The 20,362-nt window shown below is 42.8% G+C and overlaps 1 protein-coding gene across 2 annotated transcripts; it reads right to left on the bottom strand.

Annotated features, from left to right (window-relative positions):
- Window positions 1–540: 540 nt before the first annotated feature.
- Window positions 541–18,319, bottom strand: GRSF1 (G-rich RNA sequence binding factor 1). 2 transcript variants are annotated; one of them, XM_017501637.2, is made up of 10 exons: window positions 17,861–18,319; window positions 15,126–15,282; window positions 12,376–12,531; window positions 11,236–11,379; window positions 10,447–10,582; window positions 7,436–7,620; window positions 5,014–5,135; window positions 4,175–4,310; window positions 3,207–3,281; window positions 541–769 (listed from the first exon to the last, which is right to left on the bottom strand). In XM_017501637.2, exons 1-9 carry the CDS (start codon window positions 18,212–18,214, stop codon window positions 3,232–3,234), a joined length of 1,440 nt encoding a protein of 479 aa, XP_017357126.1. In that variant the 5' UTR covers window positions 18,215–18,319; the 3' UTR covers window positions 541–769; window positions 3,207–3,231. The 2 variants fall into 2 exon arrangements, with proteins under 2 accessions (XP_017357126.1, XP_037584833.1); XM_037728905.1 differs by lacking the exon at window positions 17,861–18,319 and adding an exon at window positions 17,575–17,744.
- Window positions 18,320–20,362: the final 2,043 nt, after the last annotated feature.

Below are 20,362 nucleotides of genomic sequence, written 5' to 3'. Positions count from 1 at the left end.
TCACTTCACAGTTTTGAGACTAACAAACACCTTTAGATTTACCCCAAAACAAAAAAGCCAGGGAGGGACAGTTCAGACAACTTTTAAGACTAGAATGCCCCTTAAGTAGATAGGCACCAACATTAAACACCTTTAGCACAAGGCTTAGAAAGGCAAAACATTTCTAAAGACATAAAACTGCCAAATTGCCATTTACACTCATTAAGCTGTGATATTTATTTTTGGTTTTTTAAAAATTCCTAAGTAATCAAATACAGCAAAATTTAAAACTATTCTACCAAACCATACCAGTTCAAAGGTCAGAAACCTTTCTTTGCTTTGGTGAATGTTTGGTTAAAATAAATCACTGTTTCACTCCATGAGAATTTTTACATCAGAGCACTCAATTCACAGGCAAAAAAAAAAAAAAAAAAAGTATTATTTTTTAAATGAAAGAATTTAAGGAATACTGCTGAATAAAAATACGTAGTCTTTACAATGGATAACATACCACCTATGAAAACAAACTGTCCAATCATATAAAATAAAGACCATATTTTAAAATCAGATACTGGACAGTTTAAACAATAAAGTTTTAATTTGTGGTTTATTTCATAAGCCCAAACTGGATCTTTCATTTCTTCTTCTAAACAGTCCATTATGAAATTTTTCTTAGAAGCAATTAACCCAAAACACCAAAATCAATTCCCCAGCAGTTACTGCTAATAAACTGGAACTGTACATCCCATGTCCAAGAAAGATGTGCAAATGAAATGCTTCTGGCTTCATTCTAAAAAACAAAAAAAAAGGTTGCACATTTACTCAAGATGAAAAAGGATGGCACACATTCCCATACCATTTAAAATCGCGAGTTCAAATTTTGTGCAATTTATCTGATAAACCAAGTTAAAATGAGAAAAAACTAGTTAGGCATTAGTGTTTACAGCCTGGCATAAAAAAACAGAGTTTCAGAATATATTTTAAATAGATTTAGGCTATTATAAATACTTAACATCACAGAACTGTGGGAATTCATATCCAAAAATAGTAATAGAGTACGATACAGAAACAGAATGCCCATTTTTTTGGTTTGTTTTTTGAGATGGAATTTCATTCTGTCATCCAGGCTGGCTTGAGTGAAGTGGCAAAATCTTGGTTACTGCAACCTCCACCTCCCAGATTCAAGTGATTGTCCTTCGCCCTTCCATGTGGCTGAACTACAGGGTGCACCACCACACCCAGCTAATTTTTGTATTTCTAGTACAGTCAGAGTTTCACCATGTTGGCCAGGCTGGTCTTAACTACTGACCTCAGGTGATCTGCCCTCCTGGCCCCATGTGTTTTCAAGAAATCATTACAGTTCAGTGTATCAAAAGAATGAACCATTACATGTAGAAAGGTGACTGCAATGCAACAGTAATTAAAATACTTTATGGGAAAAAAGACACCATATATTTAATCAAGGGAAAGGATATTAAGACATATTTAGCAAATCTCACAGGTAAATTAACACTATAAAATTATGCACTTCCTAAGGCAAAAAAAAAAAGCCATTTTAGGAAAATCAAACAGTGACACATTAACTGTGTATATACGGATGACACACTCTGGTTCCACATGTATTCTTATAAAAATACCTTAAAACAGGCTGGGAATGGTGGCTCTCACCTTTGGGTGGCTCCCAGCACGAGGCTGAGGCTAGCAGATCACTTGATGTCACAAATTTGAGACCAGCCTGGACAACATGGTGAAACCCTGTCCCTACTAAAAATAAAAAAATTAGCCAGACATGGTGGCCGGTGCCTGTAACCCCAGCTATTCGGGAGGCTGAGGCAAAAGAAGCTTGAACCCAGGAGGCAGAGGTTGCAGTGAGCTGAGATTGTGCCACTGCACTCCAGCCTGGGCAAAAAGAGTGAGATTCCGTCTCAAAAAAAGCAAAAAAACAAAAAACCTGAAAAAATGTGTTTAAGTGGGGGGAAAAAAGCTAATGCAAGTCACATATTCAGTCTATTACGATTTATAGCCACTAAAGGTGGCTCAACTATTTTTTGGCACATGGCACAATGGATGTTAGAAATCATGCATAAAAATTCTGTATGGAGATAATGCTCAAAGCTACTACACAAATCAAACTGTAAGGAATTCTAGCTGTGCACAGTGGCTTACACCTGTAATCCCAGCACTCTGGGAAGATGAGGCCGGTGAATCACTCAAGGCAAGGAGTTAGTTCAAGACCAGCCTGGCCAACATGGTGAAATCCCAATTCTACTAAAAATATTTTTAAAATTAGCCAGGCATCGTGGTGGGCGCCTGTAATCCCAGCTACTCAGGAGGCTGGGGCAGGAGAATCACTTGAACCTGGAAGGCAGAGGTTGCAGTGAGCCAAGACTGCACCACTGCAATCCAGTCTGCTCAAAAGAGCAAGACACTGTCTCAAATAAAAATGAAAATGAAAAAAAAAAAAAAAAAAAATTTCATTCCTTATATTGACACTTTAATTATCATGATTAGTTTTATCTTTATTAAAAGGAATGGTACCAAAATGGAGTGGCTCATTCTAATTCCAACACTTTGGAAGGCAAAGGCAGCAAGATAACCTAAGACCAGAAGTTCAAGACCAGCCTAGTCAACATAGTGAGACCCCCATCTTCACAAAAAATTTAAAAATTAGCTAGACACAGTAGCACACACCTGTAGTCCCAGCTACTTGGGAGGCTGAAGTGAGAGAATCGCCTGAGCCTAGAAGGCTGAAGCTGCAGTGAGCTATGATTGAACCACTGCTAGCCTGGGCAACAGAGCAAGACCTGGTCCCTAAAAAAATTTGAGAAATGAAAAGAGAATGGTTTCCACCACATTATAAATTAGTAAGTAGATGATGAGTTTACCAATAGAAAATAATTTCCACAGTTGTACTTCTATCTTTTTTTTGAGTCTTGCTCTATTGCCCAAGCTGGAACACAGTGGTGCAATCTCAGCTCACTGCAACCTCTGCCTCCTGGGTTCAAGTGATTCTTCTGCCTCAGCCTCCTGAGTAGCTAGGATTACAGGCGCCTGCCACCATGCCCAGATAATTTTTGTATTTTTAGTAGAGATGGGGTTTCACCGCGTTGGCCAGGCTGTTCTCAAACTCCTGACCTCAAGTGATCCGCCTGCCTCAGCCTCCAAAGTGCTGGGATCACAGGCATGAGTCACTGCACCCGGCCCACAGTTGTACCTCTTAAATTTACCTTATTATCTGGAGCCCCTGAAGTCTTATTTTCCTTTTGGACATGAATTCAGGAACAGTTCAATATACCTATGATCTGAGGACAATGAGAAAGATTAGTTTAAAAAGTTGAAAGGCAGAAAAATATTACAGCCATTTTTCACACAGTTAAGACAGCAACTCAAACCCTTTGCCCTTTCCTTTCCCTAATTAAAAACAAAATTTAGTCTGGTGCCATGGCTCATGCCTATAATTCTAGCACTTTGGGAGGCCAAACCACCTGAGGTCAGGAGTTTGAGACCAGCCTGGCCCACATAGTGATACCCCATCTCTACAAAAAATACAAAAATTAGCCGGGTGTGGTGGCACATGCCTATAGTCCCAGCTACTCAGGAGGCTGAGGCAGGAGAACCACTTGAACCTCGGAGGCGGAGGTTGCAGTGAGCCAAGATCACGCCACTGCACTACTGACTGAGCAACAGACAAGCCTCCGTCTCAAAAAACTACAAACAAACAAAACGTAAAATGGACAAACAGGCTGGGTGCAGTCACTCATGCCTGTAATCCCAGCACTCTGAGAGGTCAAGGCGGGTGCATCATTTGAGAGTTCGAGACCAACACAGCAAAACCTGTCTCTACTAAAAATACAAAAATTAGCCAGGCATGGTGGCAGGCACCTGTAATCCCAGCTGCTCAGGTGGCTGAGGCAGGAGAATCACCTGAACCTAGGAGGCTGAGACTGCAGTGAGCCGAGATTGCCCCACTGCACTCCAGCCTGGGTGACCAAGAAAGAAAGAAAGAAATATGCAGGATAATTAGTACACAAATGTTTTTTTATAATATAGTGTTTTATCTGTTATATTTAATTTACTAGTACTAAAAGAAAACAAATTTCCCAAGGAAAAATTCTACAATCCCAAATCAGAAAGAAATATTTGTAAGCAAGGACAAGCATCAAAAATGACAACGAAAGCCTCAGGCAGGACTTACGAACGTGGGACCGATCCTTGAGCATCGCTGCAACAGCATCCTCATGGGTCTCAAAGTGCACATCAGCTTCTCCAGTGGCCTTCCCACTGGAGCTGTATTCCATGGTGATTCTAACAGGCTTCAGTGGAGCGAAAAACTAAACAACAAACAAAGGCAGTCAAGAGGAACATGATGGAAGTAAGCCTACCTAGAAGTCTGGTGGCTCTTCATCTTTCTTTCAGACTTTGATTCATACACTTGACGTTATTTGTTTTTAGGAAATCCCTTTTTTAAGCAATCATATATTTATATATCCAGTATGTCTTCTGGCTTTTCTAATTTTCCTCAGAACTCAAAGTTACATTTCAAATATCTGCTCTCCACAAGCACCGTGGCTCACACCTGCAATCTCAACACTTTGGGAGGCCGAGGTGAGCGGATCACTTGAGCTCAGAAGTTCAAGACCAGCCTGGACAACATGGTGAAACCCTGTCTCTACTAAAAATACAAAAATTAGCCAGGCATGGTGGCGCATGCCTGTGATCACAGCTACTTGGGAGACTGAGGCAGGAGAAATGCTTAAACCTGGGAGGCAGAGGTTGCAGGGAGCCAAGTCCATGCCACTGCACTGTAGCCTGGGTGACAGAAAGAGACTCTGTCACCAAAAAAAAAAGTAATATCAAGCCATTCTTTCAGCTACAGAAAAATGAGGAAGACTTGCAACCAGGAAGATGCCATCTTACTATCCAGATAATCCAGAAACACCATATTTTTTTCTCTACCTTCCCCAAATTAATACAAGTTCAATTTTAGAACTTTTATTCAAAACTACTGAGATTAGGTATCTTACTGCCACACACGTTTATAATGTCTTGGGCATTGGCTTGGAAAGGTAATCCTCTCATGTGGACAAAATGCAGACAAGGCGTAGTTCCAAAATCAGCAGCCTCTGGAAGCTTTTCTGGCACCTCCTTAGGCAATTCTGAGAGATGGAACAAAAAGCACTGTTAAAACACAACAGCTTCAAGGGCTATTAACAGATTCTCATTAGGTATGACTTCTATGTCCAAATCCTCAATTCCTCTTGAACCAGTAAAGAAAGGGCTTTAAAAGCCAAAATCATCTGAAATTTCTGCCACTAAACAAGTATCACGTGACCACCTATAAGCACTGAATGCTTCAGACCATTACCAGTTTAAGAACTTACCCCTTTTTGTAACAACAGAGAAGTAAAATGATTATGAATTAAACCCTAGAAAGAGACTTTCTAGATTATAGGTACAAAAAAAAAAAAAAAAAAAAAAAAAAGAACAAAGGCTGGGCGTGGTAGCTTACACCTGTAACCCCAACATTTTGGAAGGCTGAAGTAAGAGAATCACTTGAGCCCAGGAGCTCGAGACCAGCCTAGGCAACATAGCGAGGCACTGTCTCTACAAAAAAAAAAAAGGAAAGTAAGTTAGCTGGGCATGGTAATGAATGTCTATAGTCCCAGCAACTCAGGAGGCTGGGGTGGAAGAACTGTCTGAACCCAGGAGTTCAAGGTTGCAGTGACCCATGATTGTACCACTGCACTCCAGAATAAACCACAGAACAAGACCTTGTCTCAAAAAAAAAAAAAATACACACACACACACACACACACAAACACACACGATTAATTGACCAGGCATGGTGCCTCATGCCTGTAATCCCAGCACTTTGGGAGGCCAAGGTGGGTGGATCACCTGAGGTCAGGAGTTTGAGACCAGCCTGACCAATTTGGAGAAACCTTGTCTCTACTAAAAATACAAAATTAGCCAAGCATGGTGGTGCATGCCTGTAATCCCAGCTACTTGGGGGGCTGAGGCAGGAGAATCGCCTGAACCCGGGAGGCGGAGGTTGCAGTGAGCCAAGATCGCACCATTGTACTCCAGCCTGAGCAACAAGAGCAAAACTCCATCTCAAAAAAAATAATAAAAAGTTATTTATCAAACTTAAAAGACTCCAAATATTGCTTTGGGCCAGGAATCGAAGAAATAATTAAATTCAGAAGCAAACAAAAATTCTTACTTCAGCCAGGTACAGTGGCTCACACCTGTAATCCCAGCACTTTGGAAGGCAGAGGCAGGCCAATCACCTGAGGTCAAGAGTCTGAAACCAGCCTGGCCAACATGACTATTCCCTGTCTCTACTAAAAACACAAAAATTAGCTTGGCAGGGTGGTGGGTGCCTGTAATCCCAGCCACTCAGGAGGCTGAGGCAGGAGACTTGCTTGAGCCCAGCAGGCAGAGGTTGCAGTGAGCTGAGATCACACCACTACACTCCAGCCTGAGAGAGGGAGCGAGACTCTGTCTCAAAAAAAAAAAAAAAAAAATTCTTCCTTCAGTCAGTATTCTTGCTCATTACCCAAATTTTCCCCCATCTTAATTTAAATATTGACAATTTACTTCCTTTTATCACATTTTTATTATCTAGGTTTTGATATAGTTAATAAAAATGGTTAAATCAAAAGCCTAGACAAATAATTAAGCCTTTCTGCATATACTTAAAGTACATACTATCCTCAAAAACATATTAAATCTTTAGGCCAAGCGTGTTGGCTCACACCTGTAATCCCAGCACTTTGGGAGGCCGAGGAGGGTGGATCACTTGAAGTCAGGAGTACCAGACCAGCCTGGCCAACATGGGAAAACTCCGTCTCTACTAAAAATGCATAAAAAATTAGCCAGGCGTGGTGGTACACCTGTAGGTAGCACCCGCCTGTAGTCCCAGCTACTCCGGAGGCTGAGGCATGAGAATCACTTGAACCCGGGAGGTGGAGGTTGCAGTGAGCCAAGATAGCACCACTGCACTCCAGCCTGGGTGACAGAGCAAGACTCTGTCTCAAACAAATAAACACCTTAACATAATTTCCTTATCCTATAGTCTTACAATTTCATACAACATGATCATAAAAAAATTTAGGCTGGGAGCGGTGGCTCATGCCTCTAATCCCAGCACTTTGGGAAGTTGAGGCAGGAGGATCATGAGATCAAGAGATCGAGACCAACCTGGCCAACATGGTGAAACCCCGTCTCTACTAAAAATACAAAATTAGCTCGGCGTCGTGGCGCACACCCATAGTCCCAACTACTCGGAAGACTGAGGCAGGAGAAGTCCTTGAACCCAGGAGAGGTTACAGTGAGATGAGATCGTGCCACAGCCTGGAGATAGATTAAGACTCTGTCCCCCCAACAAAAAAATTTAACAAAACCCATAACATTCAAGAGACCCAATGAGTCTCAAGAAGAGGCAGGAACTTACCTATTTCTTTCTCACTTTCAAAAGCTGTCATGGGTCGAATATCCTCATTTACTTCGTGTTCTTCGAAGACCATTTCTGGCTCAGTTATATACTTAGCAGTAGGAGAAGATGCCATTTTCTTTCCCTTATGAGAACCAACATGTGTTCGAACTTCATTCCTTCTGCTTGGAAATATCTCGATGTATCTATGTCAAAGCAAAAGTGAACAAGCACAAATGGTGCAAAGTAACTTTATATCGAACTCCTTTATAAACATGTATATATTATATTTCCAACAGTTTATGAAACACAGGTGTCCAAAGATAACAGGTAGGGGGAAAGTAATAACGGATATACATAGTAGCCCATGAAAATGTAAAACAGACTAGGTTACTGATTAAAGTTTTCACACCAAGATAACACTTTTTCTTCATATACGTTTTAATAATATCTTCTACTCTGTTTTGCTTCATGAGAACTCCTATGCTTAAGCTAATCATGTACACAGAAAAAAATCTCATAAGCATTTTTTAAGTAGTTGGTTAACAATCTCTTGAAGCCTTGCAATTCAATTCTGTGAAAATTAATCACATCTGTATAAAATATTAAAAGTCACAGTAAAAGAAGAGCTAACTTCTGCAGAACCTCACTAAAAGGCTAATGAGAATTCAAGAACTAAGTATCAATTCTGACTTGCTATCACAGTGGAGGAGACTATCTATTAAACCCAAGCCTCTGGAACTAGCTCTTTTTTTTGCAGCTTGGGTGTCTTGGTGTCACCCAGGCTGGAGTGCAGTGGTATGAACATGTCTCACTGCAGCCTCAACCCCCTAGGCTCAAGCGATCCTCCTGCCTTAGCCTCCGGAGCAGCTGGGACCACTGCTGCTTGCCACCACATAATGCTAATTTTTGTATTTTTTATTTTTGTAGACATGGGTTCCTGCCATGTTGCACAGGTTGCTCTTGAACTCCTGGGTTCAAGTGATTCTCCCACTTCAGCCTCCGAAAGCGCTGGGATTACAGGCATGGGCCAACATGCCCAGCTCAGTTTTCTTTTTCTTAACATGGCTTTCTAGACTGAGAGTTATAAAAATAATTTGTGTTTACAAATCTATAAAGATTAGATGAACACCACTTCTTTAAAAAAAAAAAAAAAAAAAAACCTTTGAGCCTGGACAACAAAAAGTGAGACATCATCTCTACAAAAGTTGTTTTTTTGTTGTTTTTTTTTTTAATTAGCCAGAAGACCAGATACAGTGGCTCACACCTGTAATCCCAGTACTCTGGGAGGCTAAGGCAGGTGGATCACTTGAACTCAGGAGTTTGAGACCTGCTTGGGCAATATGCAATATTCCCTCTCCAAAAAAATACAAAAATCAGCTGGGTGTAGAGGCGTGCACCTGTAGTCCCAGTTACTTGGGAGGCTGAGGTGGGAGAAATGCTTGAGCCCAGGAGGTCAAGGCTGCAGTGAGCTATATCACACAACTGCACTCCAGCAAGGGTAGCAGAGCAAGATCTGTCTAAAATTAGCCAGGCATGGTGATGCATGCCTGTGGTACTAGCTACACAGGAAGCTGAGGTGGGAGGATTGCTTGAGCTCAAGAGGTCAAGGGTGGAGTGAGCAGTGTTCGTGTCACTGCACTCTAGCCTGGGTGACAGGGCAAGATCCTGTCTCAAAAAAAAACCTTTGAACCACTTCTATCAGTAGATCCTGAAATACACTGGCTTTGGAATGGCTGTTTTATTTCAAAGAAGCTGATTTAAAAGGCCAGAAAACAGCAAAAGAAAATTAACAAAATAGTGATTTAACATTTGACATTTTAAACTGTTACCTCCAAAATTAAAGTTAAAATACAAATGAGTCCACTTATCATTATGTACATCCTGATGTGATGTGAACATGAGACACTGTATAAGAAAACTGATCTAATTTCTTCAAAAGTCAGTTGTTTTTTAAAAGTGGGAGGGAATAAGGGAATTTACTCTAGTTCAAGAGAATTGGTGGTCAGGTGCAATGGCTCACACCTGTAATCCCAGGATTTTGGGAGGCCAAAGTGGGAGGACCACTTGAGCACATGAGTTTGAGGCCAGCCAGGGCAACAAAACAAGAGCCCATCTACACACACACACACCGTCCCAGGTGTGGTGGCAAATTCCTACAGTCCTAGCTAGGTTGGAGAATGACCCAATCCACACACACCCAGGTGTGGTGGCACATGCCTATAGTCCCAGCTAGTCGGTAGGATGAGGCAAGAAGGTTGCTCGAGCCCAGGAATTCAAGGCCCTAGTGAGCTAACATCATGCCACTGCACTCCAGCCTGGGTAACAGAACAAGACCCTGTGTCTTAGAAGAAAAAAACCCCACACACAAGAGAATTAGAGATAACAATCAAATGCAGTGTGTAGACCTTAACTGGATTCTGTTTCAAACAAACCAACTATAAAAAGATAATTTTGTCTGGGTATGATGGCTCACACCTGCAATCCCAGCACTTCTTGGGGGGAGAGGTGGGTGGATCACTTGAATCTGGGAGTTCTACATCCCATCTCTACTAAAAGTACAAAAATTAGCTGGGAGTGGTGGTGCACGCCTTTAATCCCAGCTATTCTGGAGTCTGAGACAGGAGAATCACTTGAACGTGGGAGGCAGAGCAAGCCTCCGTTGCAAAAAAAAAAAAAAAAAAAAGAAAAAGAAACAAAAAAACAAGCATTTTAGGCATGACTGGGAAAATGTGATTATGAACCATTATTAGATAATATATTATTGCTATGTTAGATATAACATTGCAATTAAAAATCTTTAGAGATGCATACTAAAAAAAAAACAGATGAAGCAAATGTAACAGATGTTAAAAATGTGTTAATCTAGCTGCTCCAGGTACACCATCTATGGGTTATTCCTGCTCTACAAGGAAAAGTCAAAAAAAAATTGTTAATCTAAATTATGGGCATTTGATGGCTCATTATAGTACTCTCTCCACTTTTCTAAATCATAGTGACAATGCCTCATCATTAGTATCTGCTTTACTCACCGATTACCAATTTCTTCCCTATGTTTCAACAGGGCTTGGTTGGCCATTTCTGGTTCTTCAAATTGCACATAGGCTTCCCCTGTTTTTCGTCTCCCTCTGTGGTCCATCACAAAAGTAATGTCAACTATATTCAGTCCTAGGACACCAAAAGATTTTAGTGTTACTAGCAGGTTTTTAGTACCCTTAGAATTAACCCCATCATTCACATACTAATAAAATTTTTATTCTGTTTGCCAGTCCCAAAACTGAATACACGCTTGATAGGATGAAAACAATTATGCAGTCAAAATTCAGTAACACCTACATACCTATATTTCCAGAACATGTAAGGTCCAAGAAGTCCACCTAAAATATACAATCCTCCCCACCAGGTTTTTTTTTTTGTTTTTTTTGTTTTTTGTTTTTTGTGGGTTTATTTTGCTGTTAATTATATGCTAGGAGACAATAGAGATCACAGACATCACTACTGATGGTTCTAGAAATTAGATGCTGCTTTTAAATTATAGAAATTGTTATCATCTTTCACACATACAGCCACTATTATGAGAAGATATTTCTTTCAATAGTAAAACCCTCATGAAATTATTTTGAAATCTGACATCCCCCCTTAAAATCTGATAGAACAAAAACATACATAAATCTACAAATATTAGAAAATTAAGTGAAGAACTCTCCCCTAAATAACCTAACATAAATGCATGCTGTCACCCAGAAAAAGGCTCATCTAAGATATAGAAGCAGATAACAGGGGAAAAAGGTTATGAGTTCCCAAGTATAACTGCAAAGTACCTGCAAAGAAGTCTACAATGTCTTTCTCGTTGCAACTATAAGGAAGTCCTCTCAAACGAACCACACCATCATTTACCACAGGCGAAGATCTGACCTGCAGGTTCTTCATTAAGGCATCCACATCTTCATTGTTTATCTCATATACTACAAAGAAAGAGCACAAAAGGGATGCAAAATTCACATAACAAAGGAACAAACCCATTTAAAAATATATCATTAAAACTTGGTAGGGTATCCAAGAATTCAAAAACTATTTTAATCTTTATACACTTCTCTATAGAAAATAACAAATGACATTTTTTTTTATTGTACTTTAAGTTCTGGGGTACATATGCTGATCTTGTAGGATTGTTGCATAGGTACACACATGCCATGGTGGTGTGCTATCTCCATCCCCCCCACCACCCCGTCAACTACATCAGGCATTTCTCCCAGTGTTAACCCTCCCCAACCTCCCCATCCCTCGCTATCTGTGCCCTAGCTCCCCACCCCCCAACAGACCCCAGTGTGTGATGTTCCCCTCCCTGTGCCCATGTGTTCTCACTGTTCAACACCCACCTATGAGTGAGAACATGTGGTGACAAATGACATTTATTGCATATTTACTATGCGGGCATAACTTATTTAATTCTCAAAGCTTGTAAGATAATTGGTAGACCAAGCGCGGTGGCTCACGCCTGTAATCCCAGCACTTTGGGATACCGAGGCAGGTGGACCATCTGAGGTCAGGAGTTTAAGACTAGCTAGACCAACATGGTGAAACCCCATCTCTACTAAAAATACAAAAATTAGCTGGGCATTGTGGCACATGCCTGTAGTCCCAGCTACTTTGGAGGCTGAGACAGGAGAACTGCTTGAACCCCTGAAGCAGAGGTTGCAGTGAGCTGAGATCACGCCACTGCACTCCAACCTGGCAACAGAGCGAGAACCCGTCTCAAAAAAAAAAAAAAAAAAGATAAATTTGGTCAATATTCTCATTTTATAAGAAAGTTTATCTCTTTATGTTTTATTTTCACAACCTACAAAATAATACATTCATACCATCTAAATACTTCATTAAGGATCAAAAAAAAAAATTGTCTTGAAAAGTATAAAGCCTAATGCAATGATCCCAAAACGCCAGAATCTGACTTCACATACCTTCCACATACCGCTGGCCCATGTACATGCGGTGCTTCTCTAAGGCTTTCTGCACATCCTGCTCTGACTCCATTTCAATTAAGGCATCACCCCTTCGCTTTCCATCTCTATTTAGGAGGAAATGTATTCCATTCTGGCCATTGCGGATTCTGCAGTCTAAAAGCGTATGAGTAAAATCAATTAACAACAGAAATCAAACTTTTAGCTCAATGAGGTAAGTCACAAGAACGCAATTTTCCAACAATGAAGCAGGAAACAAGTGTCATATTCCTTACACAAATCCCCATCATTGAAGCCATCCAAACACCAATAAGGATGTAGTCTCTAAAACATTCCAAGTAGAAAAGATAAGCAAACCTTAGCACAGAAGCTTAGCATGTCCTTCCTGATCATTAAATGGCAAATCAGGCTAGGCCCAACACAAAATGCGTTATGTCTATTCCAACATTTCCACAATCACTTAAGGAAATAAAATATAGTTAATTCACACATAAATGTCTTTCTTTAAAATCATATCACAGGACTTTAAAATATTTCCTGTAAGAATAATTTTATTGGCCAAGCACGGCGGCTCATGCCTATAATCCCAGCACTTTGGGAAGCCAAGGTGAGCGGATCACGTGGGGTCAGGAGTTCGAGGCCAGCCTGAGCAATATGGTGAAATCCCGTTTCTACTAAAAATACAAAAAATTATCCAGGCATGGTGGCACACACCTATACTTCCAGATACTCGAGAGGCTGAGGCAGGAGAATCGCTTGAACCCGTGAGGCAGAGGTTACAGTGAGATGAGATCGAACCGTTGCACTCCAGCTTGGGCAAGAAGAGCAAAACTCTCAAAATAATAATTTTATTACCATAATTTAACTTTTTTTGGTTTTGTTTTTATAGAAAGGGGGTCTCATTTTATTGCCCAGGCTAGTCTTGAACTCTTGGGCTAAAGTAATCCTCTCATCTCAGCCTTCCAAAGTGCTGGGATTACAGGCATGAGCCACCACGCCCAGACTTTTCCCCTTTTTCAAACTGTGTACTTTTTATAATGGGAGTAAGTCCAGGATGAAAGTGGACAAGTGGCTTTAAAAAATATTTGACCAGGCTCACTCTTGGCTTACTGCCTAGGAGTTATTCCTTCTCCACAAGGAGCTGCTAAAAAAAGTAATTAACGGGCTTGGTGGCTCATGCCTGTAATCATAGCACTTTGGGAGGCCAAGGTGATAGATCACCTGAGGTCAAGAGTTCAAGACCAACCTGGCCAACATGGTGAAACCCCATCTCTACTAAAAATACAAAAAATTAGCTGGGTGTGGTATCGGATGCCTGTAATGCCAGCTAGTTGGGAGGCTGAAGCAGGAGAACTGCTTGAACTCAGGAGGTGGAGGTTACAGTGAGCCAAGATTGCGCCACTGCACTCCAGCCTGATCAACAGAACAAGACTTCATCTTAAAAAAAAAAAAAAAAAAAGTCAGATACAGAAACTAAAAAAAATCCCACAGATAGGTAAACCCTCCAAGCATGCTATTAAGGTAACTGTATTCTTGATACTAAGTGATCGTCTATTCTAAATGTATTACATGAAGAGCTACTCTTAATCCCATTATTTCCACTGACAGGCTTGGCATTTTGGTATGTATATATTAATGCCACAGAAAAAAATATTTTTTTAAACCATGTAGTTTTGTTTTTTAACTTTTATTTAGTACATGTGCAGGACTGTTACATAGGTAAACCATGTGTTACAGGAGTTTGGTTTACAGATCATTTAGTTACCCAGGTAGCAAGCATTATTCCCAATAGGTTTTTTTGTTTGTTTTTGAGAGGGAGTCTTGCTCTGTCTCCCAGGCTGAAGTGCAGTGGCACAATCTTGACTCACTGCAACCTCTACTTCCTAGGTTCAAAAGATTCTCCCACCTTAGCATCCAGAATAGCTGGGATTACAGGCACTGCCACCACTCCTGGCTAACTTTTGTATTTTAGCAGAGACAGGGTTTCACCATGTTAGCCATGATGGTATTGATCTCCTGACCCCGTGATCCACCCACTTCGGCCTTCCAAAGTGCTGGGATTACAGGCGTGAGCCACCGCACCCTGCCCCGGTAGGTATTTTTTAATCCTCTCCCTCCACCATCAAGGTGGCCCTGGTGTCTGTTGTTCCCCTCTTTATGTCCATGTATTTTCACGTTTAGCTCCCACTTGCAAGTGAGAACATACAGTATTTAATGTTCCATGTTAGTTTGCTTAGGATAATGATCTCCAGCACCACCCACATTGCTGAAAAGGACAAAATCCCATTCTTTGTTATGGCTGCATAATATTCCATCATAGCATGTAGTCTTAACATTAAATACTTTTGTCGAATTCAAAGTCTTTATATATACACACACACATACACACACACACACACAAATTGAGACAAGAGTCTCACAATGTTGCCCAAGATGGTATGGAATTCCTGGCCTCAAGCCATCCTCCCACCTTGGCCTCCCAAAGTGCTGGGATTACAGGCCTGAGCCACTGCCCCGGCCCAACGTCTTTCCATTTGTTACATACTACAAGCAGCACACATGGCGTCACCTGGTATATGCAACCAACCAGAATGAGACAGTTCCTAACCATCAAAAAGGAAGTCAACAGCATAGTCTGACGTAGATTTGTGGCACTACCTTTTACTCAGACAAAATAACAAATGTAAAACACACATATCTGCTTGTGAGAAATATAAGAAAAAAAAGAAATAAACATACATAAAACATACCTGAGAAAAAGTTAAGCACATCTTCTATAGTGCATGACCAGGGCAGTCCTTGAGCTCGAATGAGATAGACATCATCCACTTCCTCTCCTAACTTGGATGGGGCCACTTCATACTCAGGGAGAGCTGGAAGGTCTTCCAGGTAAGTCGTTTTAGACTCCTTCCAAGGGAAATGGAGAATTGTAAATATAGTTATATTTACATGTAAAAAAAAGTAAAAAAAAAAAAAAAAATTCTACTTAGAAAATGTTTATTCTACAAACTAATATTCTAGATTATTTAAGAGGCAAAAAGTGAACTTCACCAATCTAACCCATCCTGTTTTGGCTTAAATTATACATTCAAAAGCAGTAAACGGGTATATCCTAAAGGTTTGACAGGACATAAATTTCATTCAGGGTTTAAAATTCATCAACCTCAAATTGCATGTAACAATAGTGTTTTAGTTAAGGCGACACAAGACAGGCCCCCCTACAATATGACAAATATTTGATGGCCCCTACACACAGTGTTTGGCCCACATCTGAAATAGTTATCTAGAATAAGATAAGCAGACAAGATGAGATGCTGAATGCTATAATTAATATTAAAAAATACTACGGGAATTCAAATCATGGCACTAACAGAAGAATCAGGACGTGACATGACATGGGTCTTGAAAGAAGGATGTAATTCTGATGGGGATAAATAAAAGGGCATTCCAGTTTGAAGGTGAGAGAAAGAAGCAGTATGACCAAAGGCCCATCTGAAAAATAGCAATTAATTCCAATTAATTCCATCTGTTTACATTATAGGGTACAATTAGGAGAAAAAGAAGATGAGCTGGCAAAAGGAAGTTGGTACCACATAGCAAAGCGCCTTGAGTGTTGAGCTTAATGTGTGTCCTTCACTTGGTAGGTAAAGGGAAGTTAATAAAGACAATGAGGACTGGATAAATCAACAAGACAGCAGGATGCCTTGGGAAGACTGTCAGCTGGTATGCCAGATCAAGTGATTAAGGGAAAGATCATAAAAGGCAACAGCAGCAGTGTGAGGTTAAAGACTTATAAAGTCTCTTTTATCAGATTAAGCAAAAACAGGAATTTAATAAGTATTCACCACGCACTACAACCATAACCTAAGAAGACAATTCAGGTTTTAAGACTTGCACTCTACTGGATTAAGAACAAAGATATCTTTGTACTATCATTTTTTCTTTTTTGAGACAGTTTCACTCTTGTCACCCAGGCTAGAGTGCAATGGCATCTCTGCTCACCGCAATCTCTGCCTCCCGGAATCAAGTGATTCTCCTGTCTCAGCCTCCTGAATAGCTGGGATTACAGGCGCCCGCCACCACGTCAGGTTAATTTTTTTGTATTTTTTAGCAGAGATGGAGTTGACCATGTTGCTCACGCTAGTCTCAAACTCCTGACCTCAGGTGATCCACCCGCCTCAGCCTCCCAAAGGGCTGGGATTACAGGCGTGAGTCACTGCGCCAGGCCCTATCATTTTCATGAAGACTTATGTTTAATTTTAAGGAATAAATGTAAGCAGTTAATAACATAATAGATGTTCTACAGATTTTTATCACTGCAGTCAATTTCATAGGGAAAAAAAGGGGGAGGTAGCTCACACAGGTTTATTAGAGATCGTTTTGTTGTGCTTTTGTAGACAACTTTCTCCTTTTTTCCAGAATTCCATAAGCGTCACAAGGTTTTACAGAAAAGGGGCAGCGGAAAGTATTGGGTCAGGATTCAAATCAATGAGCTCAGCCACTGGCAGACAACAGCCATGCTGATTAGCCTCCCAGTCTCCCTAAGTTAAAGGAGAAGTACAAATTGAATTAAGATAAATATGACCCAAGGAATCAGGGGCTGGATAGTTAAAAAGCGTGCAGACACTTCCCAGACGTCACGTAACAAACAGAAGAGAAAGGTTAATCTACAAGGCACAAAATATCTGCAATCTGAGTTCTTAAAGTACACACGGGCTTTTTAAAAATATATATATATATATAAAAAGGACACAAAAACATTGTAAATTCATTCCTGGGACCCCAAGTTGTGTCGTCAACCCTCAACGCTCCCTCCCCTTCACCCCCGCCCCAACATCTAAATCTCCAAATTGCTTTCCCAGTCGAGGCGACACACAGTCCTAAAAGACCTTCTGTACGAGTGGAGTTGCAGAGGTGACCTTCAGTAAACCGGGACAGCTCGTCTTTCCCTGGGGACAGGAGAGAGCGGAGCGCGCTGGGGACAAGGCTCCTTCCCTACAATCCAGCCCACGCAGCTGTGTGCGCGCACCTTCTAAGCCGCGGCCGACCAAAAGGCGCCGAGGGCCGCCCAGGCCTAGCGCTCGGGCTGCACGGAAACTCCCAACCCTCTGGCGGGCTACGGCCTCGAGACTTCATAACCAGAGGGCAGAAAGCGAGAGGGATGCGGGGTGGGGGCGTCAGCAGCCTCACGAAACCTACCATGGGCCCGGCAGGAAACAAGGTCTCAACATTCACCCCGGCCACACTTACACTGCCCAACCGACCAAAGACTCGAGGGGAGAACAAAACAAGGAGAAAACCCGAAGCCTGGGAGAGCGTCCCTTGTTTCGGGGCCCAATAGGAGCACAAGGAGGACGGGGGCGGGTGTGCAGCGCGTGCCGAGGATACCCGGGCGCGCCCGCGAGGCGCACACGGAGGGTCGCGGGGACGCGTGCGCGCGGCCCGGGAGGGGATCGGCGCCCGGCCCCTCGCGGCGCCCACGTACCTGGCTGTAGCTCCGCGTCGGACCCGTGGCCGCCGCCAGCGACTGCGGCAGCAGAGGGGCACGGAGGGCAGGGTAGGCCGCGGCGGCTACGGCCGCGGCAGAGGTGGCCGCAGGGGAAGGCCCCGCCAGCCTCCCGGGAGGCACAGGCCCGGTCTGGAGGCCACGCGTCTGGGAGGCGGCGGCCGCGGCGGCCCCGAGCAGCAGCAGCAGGCGGCGACGGCCCGAGACGCCCGACGGGAATGAGCCAGCGGCGGAGTAGAAGGGCAAGCAGGCGGCGCCGGTGCGCTGGCAGCTGCTGCAGTTACAGCCGCAGCCCCGGAGCAGCGCCCCGAGTACCCAGCGCGTGCCGGCCATGGACTCCCGAGGCGGCGCGGGGCCTGTAGGCAGCTGCGGCTGCAGCGCGAGGGGAGCGGAAGTGGAATCCAGGGCCGGTGGGGGGTGCCGGGCACATGCGCCGCGGGCACAGGGGGCAGCGGTGAGTCGGCAGGAGGCGGAGCAGAGCGCGCCGTTCCTCCCGGTCTCCGCCCTCAGGGCGGGGCTACCCGCGGATCGGGAGGGGCCCAGGGAGCTGGTGCCACAGACCTGCTGCTCTTTTAGGCGGTGGAAACTGAGGCCCAAAGAATGAGGCTAGGGGCTGGGCGCCGTGGCTCACACCTGTAACCCTAGCACCCTGGGAGGCCCAGGGTGGCGGATTGCCTAAACTCAGAAGTTCTAGACCAGCCTGGGCAACTCAGTGAAACACCGTCTCTACTGAAATACAAATTATTAGGCCCGGTGCGGTGGCTCACGCCTGCACTTTGGGAGGCTGAGGCGGGCGGATCACCTGAGGTCAGGAGTTCAAGACCAGCCTGGCCAAAATGATGAAACCCTGTCCCTATTTAAAATACAAAGATTAGCTGGGTGTGATGGCTAACACCTGTAATGCAGGCTACTCGGGAGGCTGAGGCAGGAGAATCGCTTGAACCCAGGAAGCAGAGGTTGCAGTGAGCGGAGATGGTGCCACTGCATTCCAGCCTGGGCGACAGAGCGAAACTCCATCTCAAAAAAAAAAAAAAAGGCCAGGGCCATCCTGCTCTGGGTAGGGCAAAGACCTGGAGTGCAGGTCTGTGCAGCCTCAGGCTGTGCCACCAAAACCTGTGGTGTGAGCGGCTAAGGAGCCGTTTCTGAAAGGAATTGTGATATTAGTTATAAAAAAATCTTTGAGATAATATCAGAGATTTGGTATCCCAACCCCAAGCTTGAGATGTGAGGAAGGAAAACATTCCTCGTTGTTTTAAAATGAAATATAGGCCATGGCTCAGTCCTGTAATCCCAGCACTTTGGGAAGCTTAAATGAGAGGATCACTGGAGCCCAAGAGTTCTAGACCGGCCTGGGCAACATAGGGAGACCCTGTCTCTACAAAAAATTTAAAAAGCCAGGTGTGATGGTGTGGGCCTGTAGTCCCAGCTACTTGGGAAGCCCAGGCTGGAGGATCACTTCAGCCCAGGAGGTGGAGGCTGCAGTAAGCTGTGAATGCCACCAGTGCACTCCGGCGTGGGTGACAGAGTGAAACCCTGTCTCTAAAAAATATATATATATTTATATGTTATATATATATTAATATATATTATATATATTAATATAGTTATATATATAAATTAATATATATAATATATATTAATTTATATCGTGTTGATCATGTGCATAACAAAGGTGAACCCTCCCCTAATGAAACTGTATTCACAAATGAACAGAGATTTGTATACACACACACAAAGACTGGTTGTGCAGCTTTCCTCCTCCTGAGGCCAGAACCTGTCAAAGATAGATAAGTACAAGGAAGTTGTTAGAGTAAAAAATAAGAGAAAGCTAATATTTTAAAAAACTTTTTATTGTGGAAAATGTCAAACAGAAGAATATATGAATTTCCAGAACTTCATAAATTGTCAACACTTTTCAATCTTGTTTCATCTATCCCCTACCTGCATCCTCCAACCCTTATTTTCTTTGCTAGAATATATTAAAGCAACAGATATTACATTTAAAGTGTGACTTCTTTAACCCGACTACTTCTAGGTAAGGAAAGTTCAGTATTTCTTAGAAAACCCTTTTCTCAACCAAAAAACAAAGAACAAGAAAAAATTGGTAGGTTTGGTTCTGTGAACCTGGAGTATGAAAGAGAAGGGGGCTCACTTTTGTTTTTTGGGTTAAAACACAGTCCGACAGAAAGTATTGTCATTTTTGTACAAAAACAGGGACAGAAGAAAAGGCAACAGTGCAAATACTCCATCCTCCAGGAAGGCAGGCTGGAATGCCTCAGTGTTAAAATGACAGAAGAAAACCCCAGAGCAGGAACCACGAGCCCCTCATAGGAGTCTCAAAAATGTTCAGGACAGCCTGGCTGGAAGAGTGAGTGTGGGAAGGGCAGGCCCCCAGAGGACAGGTCCTGTACCCTCTGGCTGGAGACTAAGCCCCGGCCCCACCCCCGCCAGCCGTCCTCACCTTCCTTTGGGGTGAGAGCA

This window comes from Cebus imitator, unplaced genomic scaffold (assembly GCF_001604975.1).
Source record: "Cebus imitator isolate Cc_AM_T3 unplaced genomic scaffold, Cebus_imitator-1.0 Scaffold283, whole genome shotgun sequence".
Classification (NCBI taxonomy): Eukaryota; Metazoa; Chordata; class Mammalia; order Primates; family Cebidae; genus Cebus; species Cebus imitator.
Note: the sequence above shows the minus strand (reverse complement) of the source record. Positions and strands in the feature narration are given on the sequence as shown.

Bases quoted from the DNA above. Each gene is read 5' to 3' on its own strand.
- GRSF1 (XM_017501637.2), bottom strand. From the start codon at position 18,214: ATGGCCGGCACGCGCTGGGTACTCGGGGCGCTGCTCCGGGGCTGCGGC. The intron at 5,136-7,435 runs GTAAGTTCCTGC...TCCATCTCTCAG, and splicing joins TGAAAGTGAGAAAGAAATAG to AATTGCCTAAGGAGGTGCCA. The intron at 4,311-5,013 runs GTGTGTGGCAGT...TTTGTTGTTTAG, and splicing joins ATGCCCAAGACATTATAAAC to TTTTTCGCTCCACTGAAGCC.